Source organism: Canis aureus, chromosome 32 (genome assembly GCF_053574225.1).
Source record: "Canis aureus isolate CA01 chromosome 32, VMU_Caureus_v.1.0, whole genome shotgun sequence".
Classification (NCBI taxonomy): Eukaryota; Metazoa; Chordata; class Mammalia; order Carnivora; family Canidae; genus Canis; species Canis aureus.
In genome coordinates, this window is record NC_135642.1 from 12,599,719 (window position 1) to 12,612,215 (window position 12,497).

At 38.7% G+C, this 12,497-nt stretch overlaps 1 protein-coding gene across 2 annotated transcripts in view; it reads left to right on the plus strand.

Moving 5' to 3' along the window:
* The window catches only part of RAD51 (RAD51 recombinase), a 35,086-nt gene that overhangs the window by 18,604 nt on the left and 3,985 nt on the right, over positions 1 to 12,497 (plus strand). For both annotated transcript variants that reach the window (XM_077880647.1, XM_077880648.1), the window contains exons 5-6: positions 577 to 668; positions 4,804 to 4,898. In XM_077880647.1, the coding sequence (XP_077736773.1) occupies positions 577 to 668; positions 4,804 to 4,898 (187 nt within the window). The remainder of the gene's footprint in view (positions 1 to 576; positions 669 to 4,803; positions 4,899 to 12,497) is intronic.

Genomic DNA, 12,497 nt, shown 5'->3' on the forward strand with positions numbered 1-12,497 from the left:
ACATAGGCAGAGGGAGAAGCAGGCTCCCTGGCAAGGAGCCTGATGCAGGACTCGATCCCAGATCCCAGGGTCACGCCCTGGGCCAAAGGCAGACACTCAACTGCTGAGCCACCCAGGCGTCCCGCATCTATAGTTTTTTAATTACTGCTTATTGACTTGTGATGGTATAGTTCTGTATCTTGACTGTGGTGGTAGTTACCTGAAGCTACAGATATGGTAAAATTGCCTAGAATTCTACACATATATACAAATGAGATGAGTGTATCTGTAACTAGAGAAATCTGAACAAACTCTGTGGGCTACAGTTTTCTGATATTGATACTGTACTGTGGTTATGTAAAATGTTAACACTGGGGGAGGCTGAATGAAGATTTCATGGGACCTGTACATTTCTTTGCAATTTTATGTAAATCTAGAATTATATCAGAATTTAAAAAGTATTTTAAGTTACTGCCTATTGAAAATTGGATTTCCAAATTATGTATCACATCTTTCTGATGAGCTCCAAGGACATTGCTGATTATTGTTTCTAAACATTTGTATTGTGCTAAGAGGTGTTTCTTACTGCTCTTTTAGGAGGAATTGAGACTGGATCCATCACAGAGATGTTTGGAGAATTCCGAACTGGGAAGACTCAAATCTGTCATACACTGGCTGTTACATGCCAGGTGAGCTTTTGGGGTCTAACCAAATCAAAAATGAGTTGATTCCTGCTATTTGCGAGTATCTCTTGGGATGGACATTAAGGGCACTTTATCCCTAAGACTCCTAGACACCTACTGCAGAATTCTTCCACGTCCTAGAAACTTTCACATCATTGATTTCAGATACTTTATCATCCACTAGGCCTCTCCTATCTTCACCTGCCCTCTTCACTAGTCTAGATTTTATGATTCATCATTGAAGTCATTCCTTAAATTTACATTCCCCACCTAAAGAGATGTCAGTCTTAGATGAACCTTTCTCAGTCTTCTCTGAGAATTGTCTTCTTAGGGCCTGTTTCTTAATGGCTGATCATACTGGAGAAAAATCATACCATAAAGCTGATTGTCTTCACTTTACATTCAAGTTGACAGACCTTAAATTAACATTCAGTATTGCTTGGTAGACCTACTGAATTTATGTAGGCATTCTTTTTCCCATTCAATAAGATAGTTCTTATGCTTTGTCCTTTCTTTCCATTTTTTTTTTTTTAATATTTTGTTTATTTATTCATGAGGGACACAGAGGAAGGCAGAGATAAAGGCAGAGGGAAAAGCAGGCTCCCTCAGGGCAACCCGATTCGGGACTTGAACTCAGGACCCTGGGGCCACGACCTGAACCAAAGGCAGACACTCAACCACTGAGCAACCCAGACACCCCATGTCTTTTCTTTTCAAACCTTCATGCTTTTCTTCAGCCCTCACTCAGCCAATGACCAACCTATTCTTTACATCAAATTTATAAATCCACCTGCATTTATAACAATCTTTTCGTATCTTGGGCTACAGAGAGAAAAGTGTCTCTTTCCTTTTCAAAGCCCCATCTTATAGTGTGGTGGTTACTGGTTACTTATAGTGTGATGGTATATCTGGTTACTATTTCCTGCCACCTTTTCAGGAACTCTACTCCTCCTCTGTTTTCTTCTCTACCTCTGTAATAAGTATCTCCTACAAAACTTGTTTTACTTATGCTGTCATTCATTGTAGGATTTGGAAACAGACCCAGTGAATTAATGCCTAAAATCATGTTTTATTGAAATAATAGATACAGGGCGTGCCTGGGTGGCTCAGTTGGTTAAGGGTCCGGCTCCTGATTTTAGCTCAGGTCATGGTCTCAGGGTCATGAGATTAAACCCCATGTCTGGCTCTGTGCTGGGTGTGGGGCTTGCTTGAGATTTTCTCTCTCCCCCTACCCCCCCCCCCAAAAAGAAGAGAGAGAAAGGATGCTAATTCATCAATAACAAAGGATTACATTTCAGCAGTCTAAGAGCTGGAGCTAGAGGTATAGAGAGGATGTTAGACTTACTGCTTAAATCGAAACATTATCTGTAAAACTCTGTCTAATAATGAAGTTATATAAAGTTGAGAGCCAAGATTACAAAAATGAACAGACCATGTTCCTTTAAAGTACTAGAGTAATGTTAAAATTCAGAGAAGACAATTTATTGTAAATTCCAATTTTTAAATGCATATGCCCTTTAACAGAAAATGTGGCTTACACAACTATTTGCATGTAGTCAATGATAAATATATAAAGAATTTACATCACGGCATTATAAAATGGTGAAAGTTCAAAACAACCTGCATCACTGTAAAATAGGAAGAAGAATTAAATTATGGTACTAAATAGTTATTAAAAATAGCTAACTTGGTGGCGGTGCCCCAGTCCAGTAACACAATGACTGCAATGGAACTGGAGGGCAAGATGGAGGGAACAGAATGGGCTGGAGTGCAGAGTATGCAGTCCATCCCCTTCAAATTGGCTCAATAATACACTGGGACCTTGTCTACTTTTCTATCAGTCTTCATACTGATACCTGGCCACTTACGGTCTCCTTTCTGCCCAAAGAGGTCTATGGAGCTGGAAAAGAACGCCCTTTCATGTTAGTACTAGTGGTAACAGAAAGTGAGAAAAATGGGGATCTTCATTCATCTTAATTCCTTAATGTCTTAACCCCTTGAGTGTCAAGATTTTCTCCTCCCCAAAAAACTAAGCATTTGCTGTCCTCTTGGCCAGTGATTCCAAACCTTTCCTCTGTCAAGACCCTCTTTTGTGGTATATGTATACTTTTTTCCTTCCATGGATTCTTAGGATTTGAAAGATTTATCTGTCAACTGATGAAATGATAACATAATCATTTTTCCCTTTCCAGATTAACAAATCCTCTAACTGAGCGCTAAGGTCAGTGCCTTAGAGGTGGAGAATATCATCAGTTTTTAAAGTGCTTTCTGTATGTCAGGCACTGTGCTAATAAACGCATTATGTGAATTTAATCTTCAGAATGATCCCATAAGGGATCTTTTTATAGAAAAAAAGATTAATATTCTCAAGGTCATATAGTAATGGCACAATCACATATGAAGAGTGTTTGTATGAAAATATGTAGATAATGGGGATCCCTGGGTGGCACAGTGGTTTGGCGCCTGCCTTTGGCCCAGGGCCCCATCCAGGAGACCCTGGATCAATTCCCACGTCGGGCTCCCGGTGCATGGAGCCTGCTTCTCCCTCTGCCTGTGTCTCTGCCTCTCTCTCTCTCTGTGTGTGTGACTATCATAAATAAATAAAAATTAATAAAAAAAAAAAGAAAATATGTAGATAATGATCTGGAAGATTACTTCTGGAAGAGGGGAATGATAAGAGCTTTTTTTTAAAAAAGATTTTATTTGTTTGTTTATTTATTAAGAGAGAGCATGAGGATGGAGCAGAGGCTGAACTGGGAGCCTGAGGTAGGGCTTGATCCCAGGACCCTGGGATCATGACCTGAGCTGAAGGCAGATATTTAACACTGACTGAGCAACCCAGGCATCCCTGAAGAAGAGCTTTCAATTTTTACTTATTTCTGTATTGTGTGAATTTTTTTAAAGATTTTATTAATTTGTTTATGAGAGACACAGCCAGAGGCAGAGGCAGAGACACAGAGGGAGAAGCAGGCTCCTCTCAGGGAGCCCAATGTGGGATTAATCCCAGGAACCCAGGATCACACCCTGAGCCAAAGCAGATTCCCAAGCGCTAACCCACCCAGGCATCCCTTGTGTGAATTGTAATACAAACATATAGTACTTGCATAATTTTGAAAATTTTTTTCTCAGAAATGTAGGAGAAAGAAAATTGATGCTTCTAGGCCCTTAATGTAAAATGTCCTAAAGGATTTTCCTAAGAGTTTAAAAGTGAATTATGGCTCCAGAGTAGATTGCTAGGATGGAAACTACCCTTTAGCATCATTCATTTAAAATTTGTAGAACTCCAAGGTGTGTGGCATGGGATGGTTAAGCCTAAAACCAAGATTTCCTTAAGCTAGTAAGATAGTTTTGATAGCATTCCTCTTTCCTTTCCTTTTTTTTTTTTTAAACTCTATTTTCCTTTTCCTCCTTTTATTTTTAACATCTGTAGCTACTGCTTGAATAAACACCGTTTTTCTTCTTTCTTAGTCATTCTTTAAACTTAATAAGAATGCCCCTGGGGTGTTGCCAAGCCCCTTTAGGAACTTGCAGAAGCGAGCTCTGCTTAATAAGTATGTGGTCTGGATGTGACAAAATTAATTGGATATTGGATCAGGGTCTCTAACTTATTAAAGCTAAGGTAGTAAATGATATTTCGAAGGTCTGTACTCGAGAGAATTCTTCAATCTTGTGTTGGTATTCAGTCATAGGATTTTATCACCTATTTGGGGCTATAGTTTTTTTTTTATGATTTTATTTATTTATTTGAGAGACAGCACTAGTGGGGGTGGGGTAGGGGAGCAGGAGGAGAAAGAGAAGCAGACTCCCTGCTGTGCAGGGAGCCTGATACAGGGCTCAATCCCAGGACCCTGGGATCATGACCTGAACCAAAGTAGATGCTTAAACCAATTAAGCCACCTAGACACCCCTTGGACTGTATTTCTAAGCAATCCAACTCCGGCATGACTGTGGCTTCTCATGCTTTGGAATACTTTCATATCTCCTAGCTCTATTTCTGTCAGAAGGGAATGCCTCTTCTCAGCTTCTGATTGACTCTTGAAACTGTTTTTTCCCTTTGCCTTATTGGGGTGGGTAGGGAAGTTGGTTAGTTATATCACAAGTACAGTGTTCATTTCCACACCGTTCTTTTTGTTCTGTCTAGCTTCCCATTGACCGAGGTGGAGGAGAAGGAAAGGCCATGTACATTGACACTGAAGGTACCTTTAGGCCAGAACGGCTGCTAGCAGTGGCTGAGAGGTATGTTGCTGAATTAGATGAGAGAAATCTGACTACACCTGTCACTGTAGTGATTACCAGGTTTAGTATGTCTGAAGAGTGTTTCTTCCCTTAATGCTCTGTATCCCGAAGTTATATGTTCAGAAGTATGACCTTCTGTAGTAGAGGGAAGCACTCTTCAAAATCTATGGGTTATCATCAGACTGGATAAAAAACTACATCCAACTATATGCTTTCTTCTAGAGAAACTTTAGATTCAGAGATACAAATAGGTTGAAAAAGAATGGGAAAAGATATTGCATCTAAACAGTAACCATAACAGAACTGGAATGACTATACTAATAGACAGTACAGACTTTAAGACAAAAAACTATATTACTAAAAACAAAAACAAAAACAAAAAAAAAACTATATTACTAGAGACAAAGAGGAACATTTTATAACAAAAAGTTCATTGGGAAAATAGAACAGTTATAAACATATTCCTTTGTGATAACAGGCCCCAAAATATGTAAAACAGAAACTGACATAATTGAAAGGCAAAAGGGACAATTTAACCATAGTTGTTGAGGACCATGTCTTACTTCAAAAAAACATATAGCTATCATACTTAATGGTGGAAGTCTGAATGCTTTCTCCTTAAGATTAGAAACAAGACAAGAATGTCCATTCTCACCACTTACTTTCCACTGAAGGTGAAGTATTCTGAATGTACTAGAGGTCCTAGTCAGTGCCGACAGGTGAGAAAATGAAATAAAAGGCATCTAGATTGGATGGAAGATATTGACCTCTTTTTTTTTTTTTTTTTTAAGATTTTATTTATTTATTCATGAGAGAGAGAGAGGCAGAGGCAGAGACACAGACACAGGCAGAGAGAGAAGCAGGCTCCATGCAGGGAGCCTGACGTGGGACTCGATCCCGGGTCTCCAGGATCAGGCCCTGGGCTGAAGGCGGTGCTAAACCACTGGGCCACTGTGGCTGCCCTAGAACTCTCTATTCACTGATGAAATAATCCTGTGTAGAAAATCCTAAGCAATCTACATAAACACAAAACTACTAGAACTACATTAGTTCAGCAAGGTTGTAGGATCCATTGTCACTGCAAAAATCCATTGTGTTTCAATATATAAGAAAGGAACACCTCAAAAATTAAGAAAACAATTCCATCATTCACAGTAGCACTGAATTCCGTTCGCTGTCAAAGCAATCAAAAATCAAAATAGGAAAATACTGAAGACTACAAAGCATTGCTGAAAGAAATTGAAGATCTACATAGAAAAATAGTCCATATTCATGGATTGAAAGAAACAATATTTTAAGTCATAATTTTCCCTCAAACTGATCTAGAGAGCCATACAATCCCTACTGTAATTTCAGGAAGCATTTTGGCAGAAATCAACAAGCTGATGATAAAATTTATATGGAAATGTCTAGGACCCAGAATAGTCAAAACAAACATTATGGGGTAGCAGGGGAGAACAACATTGAAGGCCTTGGTCTTAATTTTAAAACTTAGTTTTAAAGCAACAATAATTAAGATAGTATGATGCTGGAATGGGACAGGCATGTGGATCAGTGGAACAGAACTGAGAATTCAGAAGTGAGCTCTTTTTTTTTTTTTAAGATTTTATTTGTTTATTCATAGAGACACACACAGAGAGAGAGGCAGAGACACAGGCAGAGGGAGAAGCAGGCACCATGCAGAGAGCCTGATGGACTCAATCCAGGGTCTCCAGGATCACGCCCTGGCTGCAGGCGGTGCTAAACCACTGCACCACCGGGGCTTCCCAGAAGTGAGCTCTTATGTTTATAATCATTTGATTTGGGGCAGCCTGGGTGGCTCAGGGGTTTAGCGCCGCCTTCCTGGAGGACCTGGTATCGAGTCCCATGTCAGGCTCTCTGCATGGAGCCTGCTTCTCCCTCTGCCTGTGTCTCTGCCTCTCTCTCTCTCTGTCTCTCATGAATAAATAAATAAAATCTTTTATATATATATATATATATATATATATATATATATATATATATATATATATATAAAATCATTTGATTTTTGACAAAGATGCCAAGTAAATTTAATGGTTCCTCAGTAGTTGTCTTTTCAATAAATGATGCTAATGTAGTTGGATATCAACATGCAAAGATAAATTTAGACCCTTACACCTTACATAAAATTGACAAAAATGGATATAGTCTAGTGACTCCTCAAAAAATTAAATGTAGAATTATAGTATAATTAAGCAATTCTGCTTTTGAGTATATAAAGGATTGAAACAAGGACTCAGATACTTGTACACCAGTGTTCATAGCAGCACTAGTCACAATAGTCAAAGGTGGAAACACCCCGATTATTCATCACTAGATGAATGGTAAGCAAAATGTCATATAAACATAAAATGGAATACTACTCAATCTTAAAAAGGAAGGAAATTCTCCCACATGCTACATGGATAAATCTTACAAACGTGCTAAGTGAAATAAGCCAGTTACAAAAGGACAAAGATTGTAATGATTCCTCTTCTATGAGTTATGTGAAATAGTCAAATTTGTAAAGGCAGAAAATAGAACAGTGGTCCTCAGAGGCAGGGAGATAGGAGAATTGGGAGTTACTATTTGAGAGATACAGAGTTTCAGTTTGGGATGATAAAAAGTTGTGGAGATGGATGGTGGTGATGGTTGCACAGCATAGGTATGTACTTATTGCCACTGGACTATATATTTTTAAAAAGGTTAAAATGGTCAGTTGTATGTCATGTACGTTTATTATTTTAAGAATGGTAGCCCTAAATGTAAGAACTAAAACATTAAACTTTCAGGCAAAAAGACAGGAGAAAATATTTGTGAGCTTGAGGCAGACAAAGATTTCTTAGATGCAATACCAAAAAGCATTCCATGAAAGAAAACATTGATAAAAGTCCTGTGCTTCAAAGAACATTATTAAGAAAGTGAAAAGACAACCCAAAGGATGTGAGAAAATATTTGCAAATCATATTTCTGAAGGGTCTAGTATCCAGAGTATACAAAGACCTCTAAAAATCCAATAAAAAGACAACCTAATTAAAAAATGAGCAAAGGATTTGTACAGCTATTTCTCTAAAGATAAATGGCCAAGAAGCACATGAAAAGGTACTCAACATCGTTAGTCAAAGGGAAAAAAAACACAGAAGGAAAAAAAAAACCCACAATGAGCTACCACTACTCAGGTGGCTATAATAAAATAGGTAGTAACAAATGTGAGGGAGGATGGAGAAACTGGAACCCTAATATATTGCTGGTAAGAATGTAAAGTGCTATAGCCATTTTGGAAAACAATGTAGCAGTTAAATATAAAATTACCATATAACCCAGCAGTTTCACTCTGGTTATATACCCAAGAGATATGAAAACATATCCACAGGGATGCCTGGGTGGCTTAGCAGTTGAGCATCTGCCTTTGGCCCAGGTCGTGATCCTAGGGTCTGGGATTGGGTCCCACATCAGGCTCCCTGTGAGGAGCCTGCTTCTCGCTCTGCCTGTGTCTCTGCCTCTCTCTTCTGTGTGTGTCTCTCATAAATAAATAAAATCTTTAAAAAAAGAAAACATGTCCACATAAGAGACTTGTATGTAGATGTTTATAGTATTGTTATAATAGCCCCAAACCGGAAATGACTCCATTGTCCCATCAACTGATGAATGAATAAACAAAATTTGGTTTATGCATACAGTGGAGTACTATTCAACAATAAAAATTTTTTTTCAACAATAAAATTGAATGAAGTACCCCTGCATGTTATGCCATAGATGAACCTCAGAAGATATACTAAATGATAGAAGCTAGACATAAGACCTCATATTGTATGATTTCATTTATGTGAAATTTCCAGAAGGGAAAAATCTATAAAGTCTATAGATTAGTGGTTGCCTGGGGAAAGGAGTAGGGATAGAAAGTAACTACAAATCGATTTGAAAGATCTTTTGGGGATGATGGAAATGTTTTAAAATTGGATTGTGATGATGGTTGTACAACTATGCAAATTTTATTGCTAAAAAGTCATTCAGTTGTACACTTAAAGCAGTTCAATTTGATGGCGTATAGAATACCTCAGTAAAGCTGGTTAAGAATGCAAAATTTTCTCTGTCCCCTCATACATCTTTCAAATAAACTCTCAAAATTGTTTTATATATTTTTCCTTGTCTAGGGGTCAAATGTGATAATTTAGTTCTGTACCATACATTTTCCTGAATCCTAGTGGTTAAATATAATTTAATTGAATATTGAGATGTCAGACTCAAGTTGGAACTTGCCTGGCTAATTGGAGGAGAATTTTCTTTTTTAGTTTTAGAATTATAATGAAACTATCTTTCCCAGTTAAAAATTCGAGGAATATAAGCTATCGAATATACACCATTGAGGCAAAAAAAGTTGGTTGGAACAATAATTGTAGCTCTTTGCATCTGCTTACAGAATCTATCAGGAAGAAAGAATTTCTTTCTTGCAGCCTGATCTTAGGTTTATAATGATGAGTATACTAAACTGTATCTTCTTCCTAAAGTTATTTTTGTTCTTGTACAGAAATCATACTTTTTAATTTTTAAGTACATTGTTGTAGTAGATGAGTTTTTTTGATAAAATCATTAAAATTTTGCTCACTAACATAATTGAGTGTTCAGATAGGATAGATGAGATAGTAGAATGTTGATCCTGAAGACAGGGCTTTGTTTTGATCACTCACTGTATCCCTAACCCCTGGAAAAGGTCATTCAGTATTTTTTTTTAAGATTTATTTATTTATTCATGATAGAGAGAGGCAGAGACACAGGCAGAGGGAGAAGCAGGCTGAGAGCCCGACGCGGGACTCGATCCCAGGACTCCGGGATCACACCCTGGGCCAAAGGCAGGCGCCAAACCGCTGAGCCACCCAGGGATCCCCTCATTCAGTATTTTTTTAAAAAAGATTTTATTTATTTATTCATGAGAGAGGCAGAGACACAGGCAGAGGAAGAAGCAGGCTCCCTGCAGGGAGCCTGATGTGGGGCTTGATCCCAGGACTCCAGGATCACGCCCTGAGGCGAACGCAGGTGTCCGCTGAGCCACCCAGGTGTCCCTAGTCCAGCAATGTTTTAACAAGCTCTCCAGGTGATGCACGTGCTTGCTAAAGTTTAAGAACCATGGCCATAATTGATAGGTACAGTGTCACCACTTTTTTTTTTTTTTTTTTGAGATTTATTTATTTTAGAGAGGAGAAGAGGGAGAGAAAGAATCTCAAGCAGTCTCCCCACTGAGCACGGAGCCTAACATGGGGCTCCATCCCACAACCCATGAGATCATGACCTGAGCCAAAACCAAAAGCCAGATGCTCAACTAATGGAGCCACCCAGGCACCCCAGCGTCACCATCTCTTTTAAATACTAGGAAAGAATGCCAGAACCTCCTTGAGGTAGTACAGCCGGTTTTCAAATTTATATGTTAAGAATCACCTGATGTATTTAACTATACAAATTACCACACCTCCTCCCCCCAAATCATGATTTAGTAAGTCTAGATTAGGCCCAGGAATTTTTTTTTTTTTATTTTTTTTTATTTTTTTTTAATTTTTTTTTTTTAATTTTTATTTATTTATGATAGTCACAGAGAGAGAGAGAGAGAGGCAGAGACATAGGCAGAGGGAGAAGCAGGCTCCATGCACCGGGAGCCTGATGTGGGATTCGATCCCGGGTCTCCAGGATCGCGCCCTGGGCCAAAGGCAGGCGCCAAACCGCTGCGCCACCCAGGGATCCCGAATTTTTTTTTTTTTAAACCAGTGTTACAGGTTATTCTTTTAAGGAAGTTCTGGAAACACTATGCGATGATGACACTTATTTCCAACCAGCTTTTTCCACATTTTGGGAATTGAAAATTCCATGTGCTATTTCAGGAATGTAATCACAGAGATCCCGATGGTGTTTTTTGTGAACACTGCTGACCCAAAAGTCCAGGATAACTCTTTTCCTAGTAAATCACCCATATTCTGATAGCAAAAGATAATCTCCTTTCCTGGTAGATGATACACTGTTTTTTTTTTTTTAATTTTATTTATTTATTCATGAGAGACACAGAGAGAGAGAGTGGCAGAGACATAGACTGAGGGAGAAGCAGGCTCCCTGTGGGGAACCCAATGCAGGACTCTATCCCCAGACCCCAGGATCATGCCCTGAGATGAAGGCAGATGCTCAACCACTGAGCCACCCAGGTGCATCCCAGGATCAGTGTTTCTTGAGCAAATCTAGACTTTTGTGGTACGGTACTTAAGCCTCTTGAATTTTTTTTCTTACATCCATGATTTAAATATGGAAAATTTCATCTCCTTTTAAGATTTTGTTTATTCATGAGACACAGAGAGGCAGAGACATAGGCAGAGGGGGAGGAAGAAGCAGGCTCCCCGTGGGGAGTCTGATGCTACAGGTCTCAATCCCAGGATCTGGGGATCACAACCTGAGCCAAAGGCAGATGCTCAACCACTGAGCTACCCAGGCATCCCAAATTTTATCTCCTTATTCCCAATCTATTTGGTCAGGATTCCAAGATAAAACTATCCTTAGTCTATCTCCTTACCTTCATGCCCAGACTTTATAACTTATCGTCATCCATCCACTTAATGCCAAAAGTAAACTTCAACTTGTGTTGTTGATGGCAAAAAATAGCAGGTGAATTGTCTAGGAAACTACAAAGTCTGTCCCTAGTATGAAGAATCCATTTTATGATGTGGAAAATAAACTTGGTGAGAGTAGGATCTCTTGATGTTGATCGCTAACTTATTATAGTGTTCTCTCCAACTCCTAGATAGAATATTCTTTTGTTTTTCTATTCTTTCTGGGAGGAAAAACCAGAGGAAGACAAATAAAGCTAAATCTCAGAAGAATAGGTTTAATGCAGTGCATGCTTTTCTGAATATCAGAGTCTCCACATAGAATAGACTGCTTCTGTCAAAGACTGATAAAAACATAAACATAAGGGTGCCTGGGTGGCTCAGTGGGTTAATTAAGCATCTGCCTTTGGCTCAGGTCATGATCTCAGGGTCCTGAGATCGAGCTCCATGTTGGGCTCCCTGCTCAGTGGGGGTGTCTGCTTTTCCCTTTACTATGCCTGCTGCCCCTGCTTGTATTCTTCCCTCTTTCTGTGTGTTAAATAGATAAATAAAATCTTAAAAAAAAGAAATCTAAACAAAGGAAGTTAGGGTTTTCAAAGAATTACAATGCCTTGAATTTTATTTAAATAGATTCTCTTTTAAACTATAACATAAGGGAGTCAGTGTTTTACTTTTGGACTATAATAATTTTAGGTAACACTAATATGAAAATACTACTTGGGTTAAAGTGAATGTGAGATGATTCTCTGGGTTGTGGATAAAAGCTTTATTCAGAATTTAGGTATTGAAAAATGTGCTTTTCCCTCAAGGAATTTGTAGGCTAGTAAAAGAATAATAAGGTAGCTCCTCACAAATGCCATAAAAAGGCCTAAAGCAAGTTTTCTGAAGTGCAGGAGGAGGAGAATCACATCTATTTGAAAAGTGCAGAGAAGCTTTGTAGAAATGCAGGCGTTTAGTTGTGTCTCAATAGATGGATAAAATCAAAATACCTTTGAGGAAATGGGGCCCCATTGGGGTG